The 27047-nt window shown below is 43.1% G+C and overlaps 2 protein-coding genes and 1 long non-coding RNA gene across 13 annotated transcripts in view; 2 read left to right on the top strand and 1 right to left on the bottom strand.

Annotated features, from left to right (window-relative positions):
• The window catches only part of LOC126987622 (atypical protein kinase C-like), a 107410-nt gene extending 96328 nt beyond the window's left edge, over positions 1 to 11082 (top strand). For 6 of the 9 annotated variants that reach the window (XM_050844756.1, XM_050844758.1, XM_050844761.1 and 3 more), the window contains 8 exons: positions 393 to 440; positions 591 to 772; positions 914 to 1148; positions 1365 to 1545; positions 2002 to 2120; positions 2210 to 2379; positions 5276 to 5391; positions 7087 to 11082. In XM_050844756.1, coding sequence (XP_050700713.1) covers positions 393 to 440; positions 591 to 772; positions 914 to 1148; positions 1365 to 1545; positions 2002 to 2120; positions 2210 to 2379; positions 5276 to 5391; positions 7087 to 7174 — 1139 coding nt within the window. In that variant the 3' untranslated portion in view covers positions 7175 to 11082. Of the gene's footprint in view, positions 1 to 392; positions 441 to 590; positions 773 to 913; positions 1149 to 1364; positions 1546 to 2001; positions 2121 to 2209; positions 2380 to 4037; positions 4154 to 5275; positions 5392 to 7086 lie in introns of all 9 variants that reach the window. The other 3 variants (XM_050844757.1, XM_050844755.1, XR_007741054.1) reach the window with 2 other exon arrangements.
• Positions 11083 to 13804: 2722 nt separating this feature from the next.
• Positions 13805 to 22748, top strand: LOC126987624 (UPF0764 protein C16orf89 homolog). 3 transcript variants are annotated; one of them, XR_007741057.1, is made up of 10 exons: positions 14163 to 14625; positions 14812 to 14982; positions 15509 to 15604; positions 15856 to 16019; positions 16160 to 16322; positions 16834 to 16990; positions 19610 to 19726; positions 21446 to 21536; positions 21802 to 21928; positions 22343 to 22748. XR_007741057.1 is itself a non-coding variant. In XM_050844764.1 (9 exons), the coding sequence occupies exons 1-8, from the start codon at positions 14364 to 14366 to the stop codon at positions 21501 to 21503; spliced, it is 1188 nt and encodes a 395-aa protein (XP_050700721.1). In that variant the 5' UTR covers positions 14163 to 14363; the 3' UTR covers positions 21504 to 21536; positions 21802 to 22748. The 3 variants fall into 3 exon arrangements, 2 of the variants coding, with proteins under 2 accessions (XP_050700722.1, XP_050700721.1); XM_050844764.1 differs by having other exon boundaries at positions 21802 to 22748; XM_050844765.1 differs by lacking the exons at positions 19610 to 19726; positions 21446 to 21536; positions 21802 to 21928; positions 22343 to 22748 and adding an exon at positions 17968 to 18772 and having other exon boundaries at positions 13805 to 14625.
• Positions 22131 to 26581, bottom strand: LOC126987627 (uncharacterized). The gene is made up of 3 exons (XR_007741058.1): positions 26431 to 26581; positions 23237 to 23310; positions 22131 to 22435 (listed from the first exon to the last, which is right to left on the bottom strand). It is a non-coding gene; the product is annotated as an uncharacterized LOC126987627 (long non-coding RNA).
• Positions 26582 to 27047: the final 466 nt, after the last annotated feature.

Raw genomic sequence — 27047 nt, 5'->3', positions numbered from 1 at the left:
GGTTTGTGTGAGTGATGATTTTTTCTCATTTTTCTCGCTTGGAGGGACCATTAAGAAACATGATCCCCGCTGCTACCGGGTTAAAGATACATTTTTATCATTCATGAATTATTATAAGTCTAGCATGTGTTCATCTAATCCTGCCTCTGTTATGGTCACAAATGTTCATTGAAATGCTGATATTCTGATCCTTTGATTGTTTTAGCTTGCCATGAAAGTGTCCAGATGGTATTCAGCAGATATTTGTTTTTCAGAGATGGAGTGTAGACTAGCTTATAATTGTTGGTATTCATTGTTAAGTATTCATAGTTGGTGTTTTATTCACTTTTTTCTGGTTGTGTATTTTGTGAAATTTATAACTTATGTCATTGATTATTTTATGTGTATTGTAGATGCAGGAGTCACTGAAGAAACACCTGTGGAAATGCCTGCAATTTCAGGTAAATATGTTTATTACATGGAAATGCTTATGAATATAGTCTCATTTATTTTCATTTGGTGATGTGTCTTAATATTACACTTCCAAGACTATCACACTGTTAGCTCACAATGTGTTGGTCTTGAAGATCCCCGTGTTGCCTCTCCCCCAGGCGGCAGCAGTGAGCCCATGTCCCCGTCAGGCCAGGCAGGCCAGTACTGCCTCGATGACTTTGAGCTGATCCGCGTCATCGGCCGCGGCTCCTACGCCAAGGTGCTCATGGTGGAGCTGAAGAAGACCAAGAGGATCTATGCCATGAAAGTTATCAAGAAGACGCTAGTCACGGACGATGAGGTATTCTTTCTTGACATTGTTCCAGCTGACACTAAGCAAAACCTCTCATCAAAATCATCACAATAATAGTAATAATAATAATAATAATAATAATAATAATAATAATGTCCTTCCCTGTCCATAACTGTTGTTTTCTTTCAGGACATTGACTGGGTTCAGACCGAGAAACACGTGTTTGAGACTGCCTCCAATCATCCCTTCCTGGTGGGTTTGCATTCCTGCTTCCAGACTCCGTCCAGACTCTTCTTCGTCATAGAGTTTGTGCGTGGTGGAGACCTTATGTTCCACATGCAGCGGCAGCGGCGACTTCCCGAGGAACATGCCAGATTTTATGCTGCAGAAATTTGTCTGGCTCTTAACTTCCTCCATGAAAAGGGTAATTTACAGTATTTGTATTATTATGCATAATCCTTTCTAAGAGTTAAATCTACATAGTGGTTAATGGTGTTACCTATTTGGGGGTGAATAGATTGTTGATGAAAGCACATTTAGGCAAATTTAAGAGATAAGAAATTCTGTGTCACTGTTGTCAGCAAAGGAAAAAAAGGTACAAGATACATATCAAGATGTTTATCCCTTCATCTCCTTCCAGGCATCATTTACCGAGACCTCAAGCTGGACAACGTTCTGCTGGACCACGAGGGACACATCAAGCTCACTGACTATGGCATGTGCAAGGAAGGCATCCGTCCAGGAGACACCACCTCCACCTTCTGCGGCACACCCAACTACATCGCCCCAGAGATCCTGCAGGGTGTTGAGTACAGCTTCAGGTGAGGGGTCCCCACTGTATGAGGGTGCACCTTTGTGTGACTACTACAATCTAGGCTCACACTTCAGCAGCCAAGGCCATGTGGTGCTCTTCACTTTAGATTATTATGGCTTTTAATTGCTATGCCTTTCTGTAATCCCCATTTTCTTTCATTCCTGTTTCTGTTACTTGCCTGCACATGTGATGAGCAAATTGAAAGGGCTGCCTTAACCTCACCTAACATAGCTTTAAAAGGCAACTGGAGAGAACAAAAGAGGTAAAAAGAGTTCTGGTAACATGAGAAAAGGCCATCAGAGAGTATCAACCCTTTCAGTACGGTGACGCAGGTGTCGGCGGCACAGCATGGAAAGGCCTTTAGGGGTTAATATTAGGCTTTAGGTCCACAGTGTTTAAACAATGTGTAAGATTGGATACTTTTCATGCCTGGCTGAATTCCTTGTTTGCCTCATTGTGGCAGCGTTGACTGGTGGGCCCTGGGTGTCCTGCTGTACGAGATGCTGGCCGGAAAGAGTCCCTTTGATATTGTGGGAGCCTCAGACAACCCAGACTGCAACACTGAAGACTTCCTCTTCCAAGGTAGGTTGAGAGGTAAAGTTGTATGGTCCCATTTTAGTCTGTATTTAGCCATGTTGCCCTGTGTTTATGTGTCAATTTATTGCTTTCAGTCATTCTTGAGAGGCCAATTCGTATCCCTCGGTCACTGTCCGTCAAGGCCGCCTCCATCCTGAAGGGCTTCCTCAACAAGAACCCAGTGGACCGCCTGGGCTGCCACCCAGAGACAGGCTTCACAGACATCATCTCTCACCCCTTCTTCAAGACAATAATCTGGGAAATGGTCAGTAATCACAGCTGTTAAGTAGAATTGTCCCTCATATTTCTACCTACCTTTAAACAGGAATGAATGGTGTGATCAGGATAGATGACAGGGAACCATGAGTCAGTGTCAGTCAAATGTTAGAGGGATGTTAGCAAATGAGTCATGTTAATCATAACACAAAAAGTTGCATCATTTGGGGGCTGCCTTGTTTTGGCCTTCAGGCTTCTTGCAGACTTCATATCATCTTAGGCTGGTTAGGTAATAATTTTATTATCATTACTTCAACTCTTAAGTTTGCCACAGCAATCTAGGGCTGGTACTGTTCTGTCCCACCATGGGTGACATAAGGTTCACCTTTGGGTTTTTGCTGGTGTGCCCTGAACAGCTCCAAGTGGTTCCTAGAGTTTCAGGAAAATTGAAAGCACAAGGACACACAGCTTCACTTATCCACAGTTACTCTTGGCTTCAGTTTGAATGCTTTTTCATGCCAGTTAAAGCTCCTTAAATTCACTCAAGCAAATCAGCAGGCATCCCTCTCACTCCATTCAGTTTGAGGTTTAATGAAAGATATCTTGTAGCCATCCATTTTACGAAGGCACTTCAGGTGTAGCACCCTCATGCCTCCTTCTCTTAGCAGAGCCACCACATCTATGTTGTAGGGCAAGCTTACATGGCCTTACAGTGGGTCAGTCCACTTGACGGTGTTGCAAAAGTAACGTTGCCAAGACTTCTGGGACTTATTCAAAGCCAGTTTCTACCCTTGGAAAACTAATCATCATAAAACCTATATTGCTTCTTAATAGAATTAAATCTATCCAAAGTACTTAAAACTTATTCAGTACTACTTAACAGCTGAAGTAAGAAATTTGTTCTTTAGATTTAATGATTTGGCAATTTTTTCATTCTTTACAGTCTCAGGTGACCACACAACCCTACCATGATTACCTTGGTTAAGGAAACACATGAGTGAATAATTTAAATGACTCATTGAAAGAAAATAAGCTCATTCTTGTTCATGTATGCAATGAGTCTCTTCTTGACTTACAGTTGTGGAGTCAGTAGTGTATCTTGCAGCAGTGTAGTGCTGTGAAGTTGTCCGTTCTCCATTTTTTGGTGCCTTGGGTCAGACTAGCAAGGGGTCCTACAACTGCTGTCAAGTACTTAGTATGTGTGCTGACTTGATTAATAGAAACTGCAGCACATCACCATATTTTTGGGGGGCCAGAATCATACAGTATCTGAAGCTGTATGTGGGGTTGCTGATCACTCTCATTTCACTGCACTGTTGTAAAGTATCTAAGCTGTACAAACTGAGGTGATGTGTGGGGTTGTTTAATGCAGACAGGAACTAGGTCAGTGGTTGGAGCCTGTCTGGTCTGGTGGGGAGCGCCCGTCTTAAAGTGAACCACTTTCATCTTAGGTTCTAAAACGGTTGTCTAGAAACATAGATGTGATTTTATTATTAATACACATTTTTTAGGAGCATAAGTGTTAGGAAGTAAAACTGACCCTTTTCTTTTTTAAATTTACAGTTAGAACTGGAACCCTGCATCATATCCTTGTAGTCCTTATGTTACAGGAAGAAAAGAATCTCTCCAAGCTGTGGACATTGATAGTATGAGGATCTCTATGATTTTTTCCTTTTCACTCTTACTTAATAAAATGGCAATTTTCAGCTGGAAAGAAAACAGATTCCTACCCCATTCAAGCCCCGGGTGGATGGAGAAAGAGATCTTGAAAACTTTGATCCTCAGTTTACAGCAGAGCCTGTACAGTTTACTCCAGACGACCAGTAAGTCTTGCCCCTGCTGTGGCCTCCCCTCACCACTCCTTTGGTTGTGCCGCTGGTCAGGCTGACAGGCTGGTGAGAGTGTTGTGAGTGTGAGGGTTTGTGAGGCAGTGCTGTAGAGTTGTCGGTAGCTGTGTGTGTCACCTGCTGTGGGGAAGCAAGCCACTCCTGTAGCAGTGGTGTTCTTTTTCTTTTCCATCCCTGTTACCTTGGGCTCCATCCTTTCCTTGGCCGTTCCCTAAAATAATTTCATCCATAATTTAAACAGCCGTGCAGATGACAAGCTAACCTGCCTGCCTGTCTTAACGATGCATTGTGGCATTCATCTCTGCATTGCATATTAATTTTTTTGATGACTGAACCCTGACATGACCCTAATAACAGTCCTAATCATAAGCTGGATTGAAGCACTCTCTCAAGCACTTTCAGGAAGAACTTGGATGCCAGTGCAAATAACAGAGCAAAACTGTTCCCCAGGAGCTAACTCTCAACTTGCATTCCAGCGTTCCCCCTCAAAGATGCTGCTGCTGCTCCTGCGTGATGATGTACTTATGTTTGGTGGCTGTGTTTGGACTAGAGAGTGCTATCTTTACGTGGCTTATGTTACAGACTTGTTGGGTACTGGTATGTGTAGTAGAGTACTGTGGTGGTGCATATTTATGACCATGGGATATGTGTAATATACAGGCGTCCCTCAAATAGTACGGTTTCCAATAGTTTGGTTTCGGTTTTATACGGATTGTCATAGAAGATCTTTAAGGATTTTTAAATTTCCTGCTTGTCGGGAAATTAAAAAATCCTAAAAAATCTTCACATAAAACCAAAACCAAACTATTGGAAACCGTACTATTTGAGGAACGACTGTACTACCTTTTATGTTAAGGGGTACAGTGCTTTTAAAAGTAGTGTCTATCTCTTAGTGCTGTTTATTTAATATGCATTGCCCAGTAAGATGTCTGTGGTACATGCAGCATAAACACGGTGTCTCATGGCAGTAGTGTAGCATGTTGGAGGTATACTACTTGTTGGTGACTCCTAACTGGGTGTGTCTTGGAGTCTGTACATAGCATTGTGTAGCGTTTGCTGGGGACCAGTAGCTGTGTACGTTCGCTGTTGTGTTTACAGTTGGAGCAGCGACAGGTCCCCCCGCCTTACCGCCCCCGGCTAGACTCTGACCGTGACCTGGCTAACTTCCCCCCAGAATTTACAGATGAGCCTATTCAACTGACCCCTGATGATGCGTAAGTATATTTTATCTTATTAGCTGCAGCGGCCTCACTTACAATCCTCTATGTTAGTCTTGCTTTGTTGCATAAGATACGTTGACCTCTTGAAGTGTGGTGTGGTGTTCCAGTGTAATACCATTCATTCACGTATGTATCACAAAAGTTGGCAAAGTAGGGCATTGTATGACTTAACCCGGTAGCTGCGGGGGTCATGTTTCTTAGGTTAGGTTAGGTTAGGTTAAAGGCCCCTCTAAGTAAAATAACGAGAAAGAATCATCACTCACGTAAACCATTTCATAATATATATCAATGCATGTGTGATCAGTTTATGCATCATCTATTTTGGGAGGTTTATATCATGGCAGAAATTTGGCCCGTCGCTGGTACACGGTAAAGCCACAAATTTGGCCCGTCGCTGCTACCGGGTTAATATATATTTGAATAACAATAATACTAACTTCACTTTGTAAATTACACCTGCACATTTCTTAATGTTTGGTAAGCATGCCTGGTAAAACTATAACCACTTACCAATGGGAGAAAGTTATCGACCTATTGTCAGTAGATTGATTACCTAATTATATCAAGATACTGACTTAGTATCACATAACTAAATCTCCTCTAAAGCACATCATTAGATTAACAATAAGCTTGTCAGACTGCACAACTCTTATCCTTCCAGTCTCTATTTCCTTCATAATCTTCCCTTTCACAAGTGCACCTTTCAAACTCTAGCCCCAGAACAGCCTCCCACTGCTCCCACAGCACACTCCTTTTTCTTGTGTTAGTCGGGCAGGTAAGTGGATGACAGGCCTGTAGTGTGTTGTGATTGAGCCGTCAGTCTGGCCAGCGTTAGTACTGTGTTACCTGTCACTCTAATCCTCATTGTACTAAAGAATTGTGTGCCACAAGAATGGAAAAAGATGCTGTCAACAATTAATCAAAGTTTTTGTTTCTGTTTAATTACAAGTTATAACAATAGTTACACAAACAGTTTTCCTGATATATCTGCAACGTATTATTGCAAAACGTCATTTTTCACACCAGATTTTGCTTCATGTCAAAATATTGTTCATTGGAAAGTAACAGCAAAATCAAGAACAGGCTAATAGTTGAAAAAAGTGCATAGAAATACATACAGTTTGGTTTTGAATAAAGTAAGAGGTCTATAGGCATATTTTCACTTTTTTGCAATAAAACTGCTGCATTGTGTGTGTGTGTGTGTGTGTGTGTGTGTGTGTGTGTGTTTACCTAGTTATACAGGGCCTGTGCTTACGCTCGTGTGGTCCCGTCTCCATATCTGTATTTGTCCAACTTTTCTTTAAAGTTTTGCACACTCTTCGCTGATACTACAACCTCACTCAGTCCATTCCAAACCTCTATATTTCTTTGTGGAAGCTATATTTCTTTATGTCTCTCAAGCATCTACCTTTCCTCAATTTTTTCCTGTGTCCTCTTGTGTTTCTGGTGTTTGTTCCTTCTTTTAGTAGTAACTCCTCATTATCTGCTTCTTCCATTTTGCTCAATAATTAATAAATTTGTGTTAGGTCTCCCCTTTCTCTTCTTTGCTCCAATGTGTGTGTGTGTGTGTGTGTGTGTGTGTGTGTGTGTGTGTGTGTGTGTGTGTGTGTATACATATACTAGTGTGTGTTTACGAGAGAGAGAAAGAGAGAGCATGTGTATGTGTAACACAGCAGAGTTTTGTTGCAGGCGTGCCATCGAGAACATTGACCAGAGTGAGTTTGAAGGGTTTGAGTACGTCAACCCGCTGCTGATGAGCATGGAGGACTGTGTGTAGCCGGGCCAACACGCCGCGCCTCGCCGGGATGCTGGACTCATCCTTCCCTCGGCCTCACCTCCTCCACACTTTGCAGATGAGATATAGAACTCGTACCATCCCCTTCCTATCACCCACTTACACTCCACTGACTTCCATTGTGAAAAATTCCATCTGGGGTGAGAGGAGGCATCAGCTGAGGGAGAGAGGAAGTGTGTGGTGAGAAAGTAATGAGAAGGAAATGTACAGTGAAGCAAGAGAAGTGATGACTAGGTCCAATAGTCGTGCCCCAAGATTCTTTTGTAACTATTGCCTTATGCTGAGGAACACTTTCTGTGGTAGGGAATAATTGATTTTCATGTTCATCTCCTACCAAGACTTTCATTATGCCTTCATAGCATTTCAGTCTCCCCAGTTTTTATGATTTGCTGATTGTAGACAGCCAGCATATGCACGCATGATAAAACTAAACAGATTGATTTATTATATGTAACACTTCAAGAAATCCCTTCAGATTCTCTCTGCTGATCATTGTTTAGCTTCAGTGATTTTCATCGCCACTATTTTTAAACATGTTGACTTTCAAGTCTTCTGGAAGAGGAAAGAGTAAAAGATGCTTTATTTTGACTTCCATCCCCACCCTCCCACCTTTGGATACACAGTAATGATTTATGATGTGATGATTCTGTAGGGACCAAAGAAAGCCTTGTTTCAAAGTGATCCGCCAGATATCTCATTTATTCGTGATTTTCACAATCGATTCAAGTGAAAATATTTAATGCTGGCTTTTTTCTACCGAGGTCTATATGAGTTGTAACTTCCTTTTTTTGTTAACATGTAATGGTTGTGCAATATTCAGGCAGCAGAGAACTTTCAAAATCTCCGGGCAGCTTTTTGTGCAGCAAGCCAAGCATGAACCACTGATGAGATAGGAACCTCCTGGTGTGGAGCAGCTAACCACCAAAGGCAACTACTGGGTGGATGTCAGCCAGGAAGGTTCACAAGTGATTATGTCTGTAGGAAGAAGACACAGGTGCCAGACTCTGAAGGGCGCACCAACAGTGTTCAGATGAGCTGGTCAGCAGCTGGCTCTTGGTAATAAAGTGATGTTGATAGCATCATATGTATCACGATATTTCAATAATGACACCATCCCTGCGCTTATTATAATCAGATTTTAGCACATATAAGCATAATATTACACTCACAGAAGATATCATTTCATATGAATAAAATTGCAAATGTTACCTGCGAGAGCAATGGTCATTCTTTACTCATCATTAACTTTTCATGTGCTCCCACAAGGATATTCATTGTGTCTTCCAGATTAAGATTGTCAGTTCAGGCATGATGACAGGTGTTTGACAGACACCTTGGCTAGTGGTGCAAGACCTGGGTGTGGCTTCATGATCTCTAGTAATTCCAGATGACTGAATCCTGTTCCTGTTCACTTTAATAATATGTCCATCATCATTTAGCGTTAAGAACAATTGAAGTTCTTTAAAATATCCACCGGTTATATTTTGTGTAATTTCTTTCATAATTTTTTGTATTCTCTTAGAGATTATTGGTGCAAGTGCCTGTTGTAGAGCTGCAATATGTATCGTTGAAGTTCTTGGTTGGACATATTTTCCAACCACTGAGTAATGTAGACAGGTAGGCTGCTTGCTGGCTTACCACTAATATAGGACAAAGCTGAGTCACAGCTCTGTAAGGAGTCATAATGGTGAGGAAGTAAGTGAAATGCATTGTTTGTATCATATTTATAATTTACAAAGCTGTAATCCTAAGGTAGAGTCTGGCTCGATCATAAGAATTAAAGGAGCTTCTGTGAAGTTTCTCAAACCTGCCTGAACGATAATATTCCAGGCACTCGTACTGCCACTCAGACACGCCTTGGACAGTGAGTGGATGCTGAACACTAACATTCCCGGGACATTCCATGCACGCGAGGGGCAGAGAGGCTGCTGGACGATAACAATGCTCTTGCCTGGGCCCCCCTTCATTCATGAGAATAGTTTTTAATTGTAGAAAATTATTACTGCTGCTGTTTGAAATACTGAAATGTTTTCTTGTTATTGTACTTTAAAAGTTATCATACCTTATATTTTTATATCAAGAAGCATAGTTGCACATATTTTGGGATGAAAAAGGGATTTTTTTTCAATCTCACAAGTTGTGTAGGTTTCTTGTGAGCGCTGAGATCTAATGAATATCAACATTCTTTTGTGAATATTTCTGTTTCATCTCAAATAATTTAGTCATTCTTTTCATCTCATCTGCTCTGTAAGAGGAATTTTAATCCTTATAGATCAATTTAAATCAAATATTAAATGTAAAAATCACACTATTTATAAAATTGAATGTTTCTGCAAAATGGTAGCCTATAACTTTTATTTCAGAATTGTGTGCCGGACTGAATCAGTCTCTGCTGGTAGTCTTTCAGGGTTCATTGCCTTCTGTCATCGACTACTGAGAAGTGCTTAATCTACTCCTTGCTCAGCAGGTGGCTTTTAACCCTAAATTGGGCAAAGTGTAAAGAACACTAGTTTCACATCCTGTTTGAGTGGCAAGTTGCTTTATCAATTGGCTGTTTTGCCTTAGCTACTGACGTTGTTGTCTGTGAATTTTCATTACTAATTCAGGACTAGTAGTGTAAATGCTGTTAATTTACCCCAGTTATCTCACCCTACCTTGGCACTTGTCTGTTTAACATGGATATTTATTTTGAATATTGAGGTATTTTTATTGTTAATATTTATAGTTATTTAGATGACACACATTTTATAAACCTAAGCATAAGAGGGATGGACTGGAATGGCTAAATGGCCTCTCCTCATATACCACGTCCCCACGGGGAGGTCAGTGAGATCGCTTCCTGTAAATACGTACGTCTAGCACTGTATAATCAAAATGGTGCTTGTGGTCCCTTCATGACCTGGGAGCCATGGTAATAAAGGTGCCCATTGGCTCTTACTGTGCGCACCTCAGCAGGACGCCTCTCTGGCCCAGCAGCCCACCCACGCCTCACCCCTCTGTGAAACCAATGGCCATGTAATCATTCTGCAGTTTATGATTAAGAAAACATACAAGGGAATGTACTATAGTGTCATCGGAGTAGATTATCCTGAAAAGATGTGCTCTCTCTCTCATTCCAAATCTGCAGTGTTTAAAACAGCAAGTTTGGCATTATTTAGGTAAAAGATTCACTCTGAACACAGGCCTGTTGCTCTAAGGGACTCGTCACTTTGGGCAGCAGTTCCGTAGCTCACACCAATATTTAGTTGACTGGGTCGTGTCTGATAGAGGAGAAAGATGCCATCCACTGAGGAGGTGGATGCTGGGCCAGGCAAGTGCCATGCTCCTTGGGGCACTAAGCTTCAGGGTGGAGTCAGTGTCCCCATAGGCAGGATTTTTGTTTTCATTTATCTCAAGACTGTAACCAGTTTGTTGAATATTGTCATTAGTTCATCGGACTGTCATGTACAGCAGTGACATTATTTTTCTGTGATCACTCACAGATGTGCTGTTGTGTTCATTCTCTCAAACTGAGAATTTAAGTATCAAATGCAGCATTAACACTCAGGTAAGACATTTCAAAGACACCTTTCATGCATATCCCAAGCATCTGTGAAGAGATGCTATTGGTAACTTTATACAATCACCAACAGAGTGGCATAATATTATCCTCTCAAAAAGCTCAGTTTACATATATTTTTGTTTTTCCCAGTTTGTTAATTTGAATAAAGTGCAGATGTAGCTGCTGTAAAGAAATTGGATTTGCTCACCAAAAGAGGGAAAAATACTTGTGTGGAAATGTCAGTCTTAGCGTCAAGGTGTCAATACAGTATTTTGATAAAGTAATAAATCTAGTTTGAGGTACACTGTAAATGTTTCCTAAGTAAAAATTATTTACTAATAAAACTATTCTTCAATTTTTCATTCTTCATCTTAGATGTAAGGGATTGTCTGGCATAATGGACAAAAGGAATGTGAGTGGCATACAGAGGTGTACAGGGCAGAGACGGGTGTCCTTGCCTGGTCTTTAACCCCATGATTTGTGTTCACTCATTTGAAAGAAACAACAGGAAATGAATGGGACAAACCTGACCTGCTGACACAGGGAAAAACAGCTGCTTGCAAACACAAAAGAGAGGCTGAATTCTGTGTCATTTCCCGATAGTAATGCAAAACATAAATGTAGAGTATGATATTTGCTTTAAATTTATTGTCAAATAGGTTAAACCCTCTTGAAATAAGCTAATATATTCAGGCTGATAATGTCATAATAGGTGATTTATCAAACACTGGAGACTGCTTCTGCACTCAACTGACATGTCAAGTTTTAAAAATTAGAATATGTCCCCAAGTAGTGGCTGCATGAATGACACATGAATAATGGGAAGTGACTTTCCTTAAGGTTAAAGTGAATGTTAAACATCTTTCTCAGGGCACAGGAGAGAACCATTTTCAAATTTCTGTCAGGGTTTTTTACTGAACTGGCAGATCTGGAGTCAGCTGCTGAATCAGGGCCACCAATACAACAGGTGAAAAACAAGCAGCAATGGAGAGGACCTATGGGACGAATGGGAAGGAGAGGAAGAGCAAAGTGGGTGAACTTGAAAATGTATGATTGGGGGAAATATGTGGAAAATTTGATATACGGTTCATCATTGAAAGGTAAAGCTTAGCTGCGGGGTTGAAAAAGACTTTTTTTGGGGTGGGTGGGGGGGGGGTTGTTTATTTTGATTTTTATTATTTAAACGTAAATCAGTTAGGAAAAGCAATTACAAAGTACACTCGATCCTCAATTCCCGGACTAATAGGGGGATGCACATGTTCAGATACCACAGAAGTCTGTGAAGGAATTGCTGCCACGTGCACACGTGTCAGGCATCACTAACCATCACTGATAGCAAAAATAAATCAGTAATAGACACTGCTTTGAGGGAAGGGATGGCTGGAGAGTAGTGTGATTTGACCCCGACCTGACCTGGGAAGAAACTGAGGAGTGGGGCCGGCTACCCTTGGCCCCTTGCCCTCACTTTGATGACTGACTCAGGTCAGCCTCCCCATCGCCTAGGCCTTCCCCCTCTCGTAGGCCCTGAGCAAGTCCGCTGACCGGGTGAGCGCCGGCGATGACGTCATCGGACTCCCAGCGAATCACAAGCGTGTTTTCAGAGCTCAGCCAATCGTAAGGCCAATTTTAATGGCACCACTATAAACAGTTGCCTGCGCCATGCCGGGCTCGGGGCCGACCATCAGGCCCAGATGGATAATCTACCGGCGCCATAGCCCGCATGTTCAAAAAAAAAAAAAAAAAAAAAACGCGGGTCGGAACAGATGAGTGCTTTTTCAGTGTTCAATACCTCGAGTTTCGCGATCCTCAAGTTTAGCGCTGTACCTTCGGAACGACGCGAGCGCGAAACTCGAGACGGTACTGTACGTGTGTGTGTGTGTGTGTGTGTATGTATATATATATATATATATATATATATATATATATATATATATATATATATATATATATATATATATATATATATATATATATATATATATATATATGTGCATAACTGCTGACATGATAGATTATCCAAATGAAACTCATAATCGCTTTAAAAAAAAAAAAAAAAAATATATATATATATATATATATATATATATATATATATATATATATATATATATATATATATATATATATATATATATATATTAATGAACTGCCTCATATACTCCTACACACAGATGTCTTATCATCTATAGCTTGACCCATCTGTTGTATCTAGTGCAGGAATGGAGTACTGTAGCTCTCTGAAAATAAGGAAATTCATTACTGTCTGAATTCAACACGGAATGCTAAAGATAATTTTTTCAGTCATCTGTCCTCAGGCGAATTTGAACAATTTTCGTCACTGGCAGCCCTATGATCCTTAGTTGTATAATCACACTCTGTACTGCCTGGGGGTTGGGATGGCATGCTCCTCCCTTCTCCTTTGTTGTTTTACTTGCAACAATAAACTATCAATCAATCAATCAGAAATCATTCGTGGACGGGACTGGCAGGGGACCGCGAGTCAAGCGCGTGATCAGGCAATGGTGTGACACATACATACCGACTGTTTTGTCCACTGATCTGTTTCTGATCTCCAAAGCTCTCCGGAAAATATTGGGTGCTGATCACGAGTCCAGCACGGGATCAGGCCATCAGTGAGTTGCGCACACACACACACACATACACACTACGAGAACGCACTCACCCTGCTGAATCTGCCCACCTTACAGGACCGATACCAGACAAACCTAACCAAATTCGGCAAGTCCCTCCTCCACAACTCTCGCTATAGAGACTACTCCCACCCGCCCTCCCTCCCCCCACTAGACCCACAAGACACCACAATATTCTCGTCCCGGTCAAAACTCGCACGGACAGATATCGGCTTACCGCGATACCGACGCTTGTGAGGGCCATTAACACCTCCATGATCACATGACCCCTCCACCCCAACACACACACACACACACACACACACTGCATTGTATTTTTTGTATTTTCAGTCTTATGGCTACCTACAAATGAATAAACCATTTATTATTATTATTATTATTACACACACACACACACACACACACACACACGAGTCGTCCTGATGAGAAAGAATGCTGGAAATGTAATATCCTGATTCCCATCTTTCATTAGAGGAAATATGCACTTGATGGCCAACACTCGAGTCCTTCACGACTGTTCTGGCGTCTGGCGGATGTTGGGCGCCGCTCTTCCTTAATTCCATTATCGAGACTCGAGAGTGCCAGATCCAGAAAGTTAAAATTAGCTATTGCTTCCCTGTGCTTTGTTTCGCATTGGTACATTTGTAGTGTTATTACCAAATTAGCTCGATACACTATTCACCAGTTGATGCAACGTGGAGATGGAACATTTCCTGGAGAAGTGAAAAAGTGTTGATAGAGGAAACAGATCTTCCGCTGGGTGGTGGGCGGCGTGAGAATACCCTTGTCTCTTCAGAGGCGAGGCAGTGACTGCCATATCCAGTTATACGTCTTCACTCTTCAGTGCAAGTCTTGCCGCCGCGCGCGACGGGGTAACATTTTTGTGTCACTGGTGTTTCGAAGGGGTTGTGAAATTTTTTACGTTTCCTGCGCCTCTGCACCGGGAAGGGTCATCTCGTAACTTTGAAAACTTGTCGAAATGTTGAAACTTCCTTTTTGGTTACTCTTTCTTGTGGCGGCGGCTTTCGGCTCCTCGGCTCAAACACGGCCTCTGGGCATTGGCGCTGAGCCAGGAGGAACGGGGCAAGCGATAGCATCCTCCCCCACCCAGCCTGGCTCCTCCTCCCTGCCGTGGCTCCTGCGGGCGGCGGTGACGGCGTGCCAGCGGGTGCTGGCCTATTACGGGAGACACGCGGGGCTCATGAACCTGGACGCACTGCTGGGGACGAGGATTGCTGAAGGTGTGTGTGTGTGTTTGTGGTCACGTGACACCATTTTTTTCTCTAAATTTACAGATGATGTCAAATACAAATAAAAAAAGGGGCTGCGAATGGGATGAGTTATGACTACTTACACTGTATAGCTGTATTCTCTCTCTCTCTCTCTCTCTCTCTCTCTCTCTCTCTCTCTCTCTCTCTCTCTCTCAGGACAGTTTCACCTCGGCCTGCGGGACCTAGCATCGGGGGGAGGGGCGGGGCGAGGATATGCCAGGGCGGAGCTCGCCGTGGCGGGTGAGCTGAGGCGCCTCTTCGCAGCCGCTGGACTGGTGGGTGACGCCGCTGGTGCCCACCTCGGAAGGGAGAACCGGCAATATACTGGTAAGCTAAGCTGACTTATTTTTGTTGAATGCTTACCAGCACTATGGCTGGATGGGGTATGAAGAAACCCTGCAGAGATTTCACTGCCAATAGAGTTGTGTCACGGGACATTGCCAACAGACCGGCTCCAGACGCTGCTGCAGCCGGTCTGTTGATGTGTCGGGCACGTCGCTGCTAATCTGGAAACCGACAATACTCGGATGAACAGACTTGAGATCCAGCCAAAGGTGGCTTATAACTGTGCCTGGTTGAGCAAGTGTTACAGGGGGAAGCAATACAAAGCATGCAGACTTGAATAGCTATTAGTCAAATATATTGTCACTTTGGAGTAAAAATAGTGCATGCCGCCGCTATATAGGGAGGCAATCTGATGGACTGCTGGGGTGAGGTGAAGACAGCTGCAGATGATGAGGTGTATATAATAGTAATATAATGAGGCAATATGAGGCGAGGTGATGATCTGCTGAGGCGAGGTGATGATGGTGGCTTGCTGGTGGCTATAATGTGTTGCCTCGGCCTTCCCCAGGACTGCTGTCAATGTTGCAGGGGCGTTTTTGGGCGGTGAGATTGGCCGTTCTGCCGCTCCCTGAACCCACGCACACACCTCAGCTGGTTCTCCCCGGTGAGTGGATGCATTATGCATAACCGTCACTCGCACTGCTCGGCTTCAGTGATTAATCCTCTCGTGGCCTGCTGTTGTGCAGTGGTCATGCTCTATATTGACAAACATGTCTAGGTTTCAACTGAGGGATTTGTCCTTTATTAGCATCCATTGGGATATCCACATAAGTTTTTAAGAGTATTCAACCACAAGCCTAGGAAACTGTCGAATGTGATTATTATGGTTTCTTTCTCATTCGGTTTCCCGGCAAGGTCACGAGCAGCTGTCCCCGGATCAAACCGACAGGTGCTTGGAGGAGGTGGGGGGTTGGCGGGGATGTGTCGTCACCAAGAGCTGTTGGGACCTCATGACCGCCGGGATCTACTCGGGCTACTCCCTCACCCACCAGGTCCTTTACCTCATCGCCGGCGTCCAGGTACTGAGGGATCAAAGGAAGGAAAAGAATATAAAGTTAATCTGTGTTCTCTTGTTCGTCTGCCAGGCATGATCTGACCTGCACACGTCCACTTCTCATCTTTAAATGTCATTCGCTGTGTCCCTTCCAATGTCCGGCAGGCTGGGTGTGGCGCCCGACTGGACCACCTTGCCGTCGGGGAAGGCATCGCTAGCGGCGTGAGCGACATCCTCGCCCGCATGTGCTCCGCTGTGTTGGCCGAAGCGCGGGAGATCTCCAAAACTGGCTTCCCTGATCTTCATCGTGACCTCTTTATGGAACAAGGTAAACGTGACGCAGGAGGGGGCGGTGAGAAAGAGGGGGAGGGTCATGCAGGTAGGGAGGGTAGAGGTAACGCAAGTTGATTCTGCTTATGAATTCAACTGCGACCTTTTCATCCTTGGAGAAACGGAAGGTGAAGCGACGGAGGGAGAGGTGAGAAGGATGGGAATAATATCGGGAAGGGATATTAGGTGGGGTTAGATACACGGGAGCTTAGGGTCAAAGGAGCTGCCTTGTACAGGCCTACCGGCCTCTTGTAGACTCCTGCGTTCTTATGTTCTTATGTTCTTATGTAAGAGTTAACTCAAGATTGGTGTCGCTTTTCATGGTTAGTGATGCGTTAATTAGGTAGTTACTTAGTCACTTGCAATTATTTAATTTGATGGCGGCATGGAAAATACAACCGCGGATTCAAAACAAAAGTGAAGATTTAATGCTGTCAATACAATACAGTAACGACGATTAAACCATTAAAAACATTGCCATCTTCTAATGTATTATTGAATACGCACAGGAGCTCTGTGCGGAATGCTGGGCTACCACGCCTTCTTCCCCGAGGCGTGGGTGAGGCGTGTGCTCTCGTGGCAGCGGCGAGAAGGGTGCTTCGGGGATGCCACACTGCTCCCAACAGACAATCGGGTCGTTCCCCAGCAGGACCCAGCCCACAGGAGGTAGGCGCTTGTTACCTCTCGTCACCCTAATATTATTTTTGTCAAGTCACATCTTAGTTCTCTCGTCACTCGAGCATCCACAACACGGCCCGCGGTGCTGCTGCTCACCGCATCCAACACCGATACTCCAGCTATTTTGTGTAGTGATCTCCATCCTGTTCATAGGATTGTTTGATTATGTATATGTTTACTTTTTATTAGTTTATTCATATATTAATATCTAAAGGCTTTTTTTTAATGTGGCCTATAGCGCCGGTAGGCTATTCTATAGGGGCCTGATGGTCGCCCCGAGCCCATCATGGCGCAGGCGATTATTTATAGTGGCGCCATTATTATTGGCTCATGCTGCCCCCCGGAGCTCATGCTTGATTTCACTTGCGCTGCACAGCCTCATCTAGAGTCCGGGGATGGGTGGCCTTCAGCACAGCATGTAGGTAGTCTTAGGCCACTCGGCGGTGACTGAAAAATCCCAGGTGGTGAGCGGCGGATTCGATCCCACATCATGGACAACGCACCGAATGCGGAGCCGGTGTGGTGTCATGAGACATCCGGGTATCGTGAGGTGGTTGCGCGGCATGCACCGCCTTCCTCCCTTGGGTATATCCCCAACGAAATGCCCCCCCCCAAAAAAAAATAACTTCTTTTTGTGACCTGTTCCGCTGTGCATTGCTTTTTATGTCCTCCTTGATACTTTTTTACACATAGATGCTTTACTTAGTCACTCTATGATAGTAAATTTTGGGTTTCGCGATGCAAAGTTAAGGATGGGATGTCTCATGATACCGGATGGCAGATGACACCGGGAAAAGCGGTCAACAAGTGTTAACAGTTACCAGGATGTGTGGTAGTTTTGCTTCCCTTTCCCACCAGACTATTTCCCTCTTGTGTTGGGTGACTGTTGAGCCATGAGCCATACAGCGTGATGGCCATGTTCAGGCTGTCAGGCCTTCTAAGCAAACCACGGGGGTGCCTTGCAGGGTTCGCCGCGCGGAGCTTGCCATGACGAGCGGCTGCCTCGCCCACCGCTCCGCCGTGGCGCTGGGCTACCTCGCCGCCTTCACCCGCCACGCCGCCGCCAACGCCTCCGCCGCCTCCACTCGCCTCCCTTGAGCCTCACCCCGTCACCCGCCACGCTCGTAACAGCTGTGATGGGAAACACTGAGGACTACGCGAATGATGACCCGAGCATTCATTAGGTGGTTAAGGAGTGACGCTGGCAATGTCTGGCGTCTGTTACTTCACACGGAGGGTGTATGTACTTTGATTGTGATTACAGTGCGGACGATATATGTCCGCATTTACTAGAAAAAAAGAAACTAGAAACAGAAATCTCTCTCTCTCTCTCTCTCTCTCTCTCTCTCTCTCTCTCTCTCTCTCACACAACAGGCAGACGAACGACCAAGTAAATGAGTAACAATGAGTGTGTGTGTGTGTGTGTGTGTGTCCGGTAGGTATTTGTGTTCTGCTCTAAGAATCAAATTGGTATTGTACAGGACTGTGTAGGACAAAATTATGTGACCATGCAAAATAGATATGACAAATAAGGCAGTAATTGTGTTGAGTCGAGGATGAGGCTGCGCTCCATTATGAAACACTCGTGCCACATCGTCACTGTAATACCGAGGAGGAAAGAATAAAAGGACATAAAACATTAACCATAGTGATGATACAAATATCACAAATAATTATCATAAAAAGTATATTAAGTTTTAATTACCTCAACTCTAAGAAAAGGTCTTGAGTATCACTGAGATAATGTGAAACACTGAAGGGTCGGTTCACCTCCGGCCTCCGGGATATGCTGCCGTCTTCGCTGGCCGCCGCCTAGCGAGCGTCAGTCGCGAGCTGCCCCGGGACAGGCGCGGGCGGTGACGGTTCTCCGTGGCGTATCACAGAGGTGAGGAAATCTTGTTGTGCTTCCATTGTGCTGTAGTGACCCGTGTGTTATTGGAAGTGGCTGACCGCAGTGGTGATCACGTATAGCCAGGGTCGTGTGTGTGTGGCTTGGGAGCATGGATTTGGTGTGCAGATGTTGGGCTGAGCATCACTGGTGGCGGACGTGTGATATGAGGGTTGGGTCTTCGAGGGTGTGAGGTGCTTGCATCGTTGAGGTGTGTGTGTGTGTGTGTTGTGGGCGGGACGTTTGAGTATAGGATTCTTACTTTTCTCTCCTGTACGTGTTAAGCAAATGATTGATTATTATTGTAATGGTAGTTCCTATATTTCAGACTGCTTGTTACAATATTTTTTTTACTTTCGTGTAATTGATTCTTAACCTGTGAGGCGGGCAGTGCGTAATTATTGTGATAGTGAAGTGCATTTCCAGTAGTAGTCAGGCATTGTGTGCGTGTGTGTGTGTGTGTGTGTGTGTGTTTGGGGGGAGATTTAGCTTTGCAGCTGGGATTTTTATTTTCATTAAGGTAAATTATTGAAGAGGTTAGAATGCTCAGCTATAATTCGAATCCCAGCCCGGGCAGTCGACATGTAGCTCACTCAGCTGTTCATACTCCCTTTCGGGCATGTCGATAAATGGGTATACCTGGAGAAACACGTGGAAGGTAACCAAGATGTCACTCTGTCCCTATGTTCCGGGGTTCTTATATCCACCACGGCCAACAGGTTCAAGGCTACTGCGACGGAGATGACCGCAGAGGCCACGCTCAGCTGTAGCGGATATCTGCCCTCAACTACTCCCGGACGCTCGAAGCTGTTTGCGATGATGTCACAAATATCCAGGTGCGTCATAGTGGTCCGTCAGTAGGTGTGTGTTACAGAGTGCTTCATCATTATAAGAATGGTAAAGAGTTTTCATCTATATAATTTTAGTCAGGTGCTTATTTGTTGAAACTTTAATAATAGAAAGGTCTGCAGGGGATTAAGAGTGATTAGGCAAAGGAATGGGTGTTAAAAGAATTCGTGGATTCTCTCTCTCTCTCTCTCTCTCTCTCTCTCTCTCTCTCTCTCTCTCTCTCTCTCTCTCTGTCTGTCTGTCTGTCTGTCTGTCTGTCTGTCTCTCTCTCTCTCTCTCTCTCTCTCTCTCTCTCTCTCTCTCTCTCTCTCTCTCTCTGGTTGGTTAGTTTTTTAACGTTTGGCCTGCAGCACCGGTAGACATTCATGATGGGGCCTGCGTGGGGGTCGCCCCAGCCCATTAGTGACGCAGGCACGTGTTTTATACTAGTGCCGTATTGCTTGGATCATGCTGTCCCCCAAAATTCCACATAATCCTCTTGAGTTTCACTAGTCTGGGTTGATGAGTGGTCATCAGGGCAGCCGTGACAGAATGAGCTGGATGCGACTTTAATGAGCAGAATTAAGTCTTGCTGCACGCATACATAAGTCTCATCAGCCATCACACCCAGAGCTCTGCCTTGAAGCACCAGGGTACATTTGATTACATTATACCGCCCCCGTGATCCAGCGGTCAGCGTGCCGCGCTATGTGCTGTAGTCTCTGCCCTAACTCGGTGATTTTTTATAGTCAATGGTCTGCTCTCTCATCCATTCACATAACATTACCGTACTCATGTCAACTTTTCCTTTTAAACTTAAAACTTTGAATTTCTTGTCAGATTCATACATAACCCTTTGCAGCATTTTATTCAGCTTGTTCACTAGTTCACCTGCAGACACACGTGACCACATAAACGGATATATTTTATTCCCTTACGTGAACATATCACTGCGTAGTGGCCGACTCGCAGACTCGCCGAGGCAGAGTAGAAACATTCGCTGTAGAGAGAAAAATATCTCTACTCTTCTCACTCGGTCAATCCGTTGGGGGTGTATTGCCTCGCCCACTCGCCCACTCCTTGCTTGACAAGGAGGATGAACAGGTGGGTTGACTGTGCTCCGACTGCGCAGGCCGGGATTAGAGTCCAGGCTCACCGAACCTTAGCTAGGCGTGCTAACCACTCTACCACGGAAGCGCTTATATTAAGGCACCGCGATTTTTCTTTTAGCCTTTATTAAGTGGTATGATTGATCCTGTTTATTTCACATTCTGCTCCTTACCCAAACACGAGGGTGGGTAGTGTTAAGGGGAACAATGAAGCTGCCTTAATGACGGAACTTACCAAATTTTCAGTCATTTTGGTCATAGAGGCAGAGGGGGAAGAGATATGTAAACGGCGCCTTGTCCCCTCCCCCCCGTAACTTAAATCATACCAGTCTCTTAACTGACGCGCTTATCTTCTCCTGTTAACTTCTCTCGAGGAGGTAACCACGCCAGTAATCATCCAGTTTATTGTTGGCCTCACACTGATACAATTTCTATCAGTCTTGCTTTCATACTTTTTAGCTTATATGTCTTAACACTATCGGCTTTTCCCCCTTCCCTTACAGTTAAACCCAAACCAAGACTCTCACACCCCCATTCATTCTTATCACGCGTCCAAACCATCTCGGATCACATTTCCCGCATTATTTCAAGTGTCTAATTATGTCCTTTGTGTTTCAGGGAAGGCGGGCAGGGAACTAAGGTGGAAGAAAGGCTGCACAAAAGGAGTCCGTTTTGAGCTGTATGGTGACAGGATGGCAGACGGATACATGTAGGTCACTTTTGTGTGCTTGTTGAGATGGGGTAGAGTAGAAGTCTGAGGCAGTGCTCTTAAACCTTTCTTTCTGTCATCCACTCTGGCTGGTCGTCATTATTCTTTACTATAGACCTAAAACTTTTTAATGAGGAAATATTAACTTGTCTCCAGTGTACTGCATGTGTCCTTATACATACTGATATTGGTTGTCTTAATTTGTGCCACGTTACCAATGCACCATCAAACATTACTGATCGTTCCCATCTTCTGTTTTCACCAGGAACGTAAATCATCGTGTCTCCCCCTCAAGACAGCCATCCTGTCCACCCCAGTTTCATTGCACCGAGGCAGATCATCACGGAACAGACAAAAGTTCATGCTGATAGTGCAGCAATGAGGACATTTTGGTTAGTATTAAATTAGTGCTGTTAGACTTTAGGAGTAACAAAAGGATGTTGACAATATAAGCAAGTTTATTAGTATGCAGGATTTTCCACTTCTTATATCAAGTTTCAGTAGAGGGATTATGTTACCTAAAACATTAAATTTTCCTGCTACAGTTAAGTAGTGACCAATAATGCATTACCAAATATCATGTAACTTATCTAATGCATAAATTTGTATGCATTTTTTACACTAAGTCCAAACCTAAAAGAGGCTCCGTAGAGAAACTGGAAGCCTTTGCACTTAAATGAAACAAGTGTTCCCATCAAGCCATTTTATTGATCAGCCTTCCAGCCGGAGTACAACGCATGCAGGAACATTTTGAAACAAGCTAATAATATTCTGAAATTTTTTAACAAGTTAACTTTCTCCTGAAGGTGTGGTGCACAGTAGTCCTCCGTCGATAGATTCCTTGCTCAAAGTGTTGCGATACATTACCCAGCGGGCGGTCAAGCTTCAGGAGCCACCTGCTGGGGAGAAAGGCAGATACAAGTACACTGTTGTTCATTTTGTATAAGTCATGCCAACATATAATTTAAATTTATACTGGATAATGATTTAGACTTCTATTATTTAAATAGTGCTGCTGTTTTCCCCACAAATCTATTTCCTGAAGTGTCTCCCACGCAAGCCAGTCATATTGCAGAATTAATGTCTAGCTATTCACCACACGTTACTTATGGCTTGTGTATTAATATTGTATACTGTACGTCATTATCGTCTAATAAAACCGTACACTAATCGTATGTCTGTTGGATTAACAATAAACGCTTTACACTGAAATTTGTTTCTTTAAATTTGTTTCTTTTAACGGCAGATTCTTTCTCCGGAGGCTCTTTTAGGTATGATGGACTTAGTGTATAAATATGCAACAAAATTCATGCTTACAGGCCTTCCACTACATTCAATAAAATGCGTTTTCCATATATGATTTTTTTAAAAATTTAACTTAGATATAAGTGGGGAAAAAATGTGACCTACACTACTACCGATGAATCCTTAATATCATTGTAAAATATCTGGTCCAGTTGTTGACTATCCCATGAAGATGCCAGTTAACATTTACAAGATAATATATTAAGAAAACTTTGATCAATTTCAAATTAGTCCAAGTTTTTTTTTAGAAAATTACAAAAATCAGTTACAAAATATGTTGAAGTACATAGAAGTGAAATATAAGTTTGTGGGTGTCAGAGTTGGTTATCTTATACAAGCAGACTGAGCTTAAAAATGAATATCTGGGAGGGTGGAGTCGTGCATGGACAGCATACTGGCAGGAGAGAGAAGTGCCGCAGTCTCTCTTGGAGGCTCGGGGGGCAGACATCGATAGGTTGATCGACACTATCTGCAAAATTTACACTTAATTAGTTACTACACTTTCAATATGGCAGGCAGGGATGACTGAAAAAAGGTAGACTCATCTTTTGTGACAACCAGAGCTGACACTTATGCTCTCTGCTCTAACTTTATACCTATGGCTTCATAAACTCCCACTGTCTCAGATACCATATACCTTACTCTTTCCAACACTTGCCTCCAACTTTCTCCACTTACACTTAATTAAATTCATCCACAATCCTTTGCAGTATTTTCTCACTTTGTCAACAACACTACCATCCATAAATCAGGCCTGCCACCAAAGGCTGCTCTGTACTCTTTCAGCCTTGAGCCTTTTTCCCCTACTCTGGCTTTAATTTTTCTCTCATACAACAATCCATATAAACATTAACATCTATGGTGATATCACACACCCGTATTACATTTAGATCAGTACCAAACCACTCTCTCGGTTCCCAGTTCACGCGCGCACACACTTCCATCCTTGTGAAACTATCTGATCCCTTTAAATAGTCATCCCATACCATTCATCTTCAGGACATCCCATAAGTCCTTCCTATCAGTCCTGTTATATGCCTTTCCCATGTTTATGAAAGCAGCAAACAGATTTTTATCCATCTCTAGGTCTGCTTTTCAACTATAACAAAGTGCTGAGATAGCCAGCATTCAGTAACTTAATTGCAGCCTCTGCTCATAGCTCTAAGAACTGCATGACACCGAGTGCCCTTCGTAGAGGGTTTGCACACGTCATGGCTTTCGTTTTGCTTCATTATGCAATGATTATGGTGCTCTGTTCGAGTCGAGCTGTATTCCACGTGAATTGACATAGTCGACTTCAACCTAGCAGCGGCTATCAATTTTTTTCCACCTAAATTTATTCAGAAATGTCAGGAAATTTCAACAGATTCATAGAGTAAGTTTACGAGGAGACACCGAGACCAGTCCATCTCTTACATGACTCATGCTCACAACTCTGTGAATAAAAAGGAATCATGTAGTTCTGCGGTTTAGGATGAAGATGTGATAATGAAATAAGAAGGCTTGTCTAAGGAAAAGTTTCTTTGCACAATCTTTTCTATAGAACTAAATAAGAACTGTCGTGTTGTGAAGCAACTGCACTAACTTGTGCTTATCATGCTGCAACACAGTGGCATTACCTGGACTGGACCAGTTATGGTTAAATATTTTGAGGTCAGTTTTTTTAGTCGAGGGAACTTTTAGTCGAGGGAACTTGAGCTCATCAGCCTTCAGGTGAGGAATATTGATATAGTGATATTGATATACCGAGGTTTTGCTGGCGATCAGGAGCGGCATGAGCGTCACACACGCAAGAACAACGGTTTGGAGGACATGGAGCGTCATCGCCTGTCGTGGCCTAATTAGTCACCACCTCTTTCATCAATATAGCCGACCTTACACACCCTGGCCCGGCCTATCCGACCGACGCGGCGGCCGGATAGAGAACAGTCGGCGCGTGGTAATTCCTCCGCTGCCGCCTGCGTGTGTAGGGCGGTGGAGCGAGGCCCGCCACCCTGTAACGTAACCTTTTTTTTTCTTGTAATTTGTAGCATTTATTCTTTTTAAGCTAATCAAATAATACTAGAATAAAACATATCGATGTGCTATTTACAGCATGATAGTCAATTAACGCATTTTTTTTTTGTGCGAAATATACACGGGGTATTTTTACATAAACGAATGTAAACTTGAAGTTAAGGGATTAAACAATTCAATAAACTTGTTGGCAAGTGTTTTATCACGCCCTGCAACCACTCGGAGCGTTGGTGCACACGATGCGAAGCCCAACGATCGGTGTTGGACAGCGGATTTAGATCTTGAGCGGATCCATGTCGTCGCCACGGTGGTCCGTGTAGCTATTGTATATTTTCATGAGGCGGCCTGTGTGTGTGTGTGTGTGTGTGTGTGTGGGCATCGACGCCCCGCAACTTTCGTCGGCCGGGCCTGTGTGTGCATGGCCGGCTTTGTTGCTCTCCGTCCAAAACGACAGAACACGCACCAGCCGTGGCCCGCGAGACTGACCCTGGCCAGAAAATACTCGGCACTTGACAAGCGATGAGCGGATAACAACCTGTTCAATGTACGTGACGCCAACGTAAAACTACCACCACCGCTGCCACCATGGCCATCGTGTCCAGCTGTACCGCTACCAGTGACTAGCTACTGCCATGATCGGCTGTTATATTCTACAGATCGCAATTCTGCTACCTCCTAACTGCTACAGCACTGAAGTGATCCTGAACAATCACCCTCAATCTCCACCACTAACAATTAAGGCTTCCAGTCAGCTTACCCACGTGCACCATGCCCTCAATGCCGTCACCAACACCTAAGATATATATATATATATATTTTTTTTTGTCAAAATATTATCTGGTATGTTTTCAATGCTGGTGTTCAGCACACGGACTAAATGCCTAACCAGTTCCCGTGACGCCGCAGCACAAGGCTTCCTGGTCACTCTTATTCATGTTTTGTTCACTTTATGCAGTACGAATACCCGAAACTTTTTTTTTCTAAGCTTCCAACGACTTACTGTCGTAAGATTATTAAGACCTCAAACTAAATATTTTTACCAGCATATTATACCTAAGCAATTTCCAAAAGGGATTACCGAACCTGCAGATGGAAGATTATTTTGCAAGATATAAAGAGGAGGTATTACTAACCAGGCTTTGTATACCTGCAACGTGATGAATATGTACCATCAGTTACCAACAATTACCGAAGACTCCGCTGACCCCTCGATCGTCGAATACTTCGAATCAGTAGCTAACAGGCACACCGGCCCTGCAACTTTTTTTCACGGCGGCGGCAGGTCATAATAATCGTCCCTTTACCCGAGGCACAGCCGGGGGGAGTGGGGAAGATTGCTCCCTCTTGCACGAGGGAGCACGGGCCTTTGCCATAGGGGACGGGCACACCCTTCTTGTTACATGGTCTTGTTCAGTGATGATTAGGGCCGCAAGCAAGCAATTAAGCCTTTGTTCTTCGATATGAACTTCAGTGTTCTCCTGCAGGTCACCTTCGCTATCTAAATAATGTACTGAACACATTCATTGTTCCTACACCAATATCACTAGAGATTAGAAGGCGGCCTATTACTTACCTTTGATAACTTTCAGAGCTGCAGCGACCACCTCGTCCCCGTGTGGCTGACTGGCGGCTGCGCCGTGTGCGGCGCACACCCACTGTGTGAACCACAGACAGCTGGTGCTTCAAGCGTGGGATGCTGCCAACCACCGAACCACTTCTCGGATCGTGGTAACAAAGCATCCTCGTCAAAATACGCAATCATATATGCATATATATATATATATATATATATATATATATATATATATATATATATATATATATATATATATATTGATATATATATATTATATATTATATATATATATATATATTATATATATATATATATATATATAATATATAATATATATATATACTATATATATATATATATATATATATATATATATATATATATATATATATATATATATATATATATATATATATATATATATATATATATATATATATATATATATATATATATATATATATATATATATATATATATATATATATATATATATATATATATATATATATATATATATATATATATATATATATATATATATATATATATATATATATATATATATATATATATATATATATATATATATATATATATATATATATATATAT

Source organism: Eriocheir sinensis, chromosome 65 (genome assembly GCF_024679095.1).
Source record: "Eriocheir sinensis breed Jianghai 21 chromosome 65, ASM2467909v1, whole genome shotgun sequence".
NCBI classification, from domain to species: domain Eukaryota; kingdom Metazoa; phylum Arthropoda; class Malacostraca; order Decapoda; family Varunidae; genus Eriocheir; species Eriocheir sinensis.
This window is presented reverse-complemented; position numbering and strand designations above follow the sequence as displayed.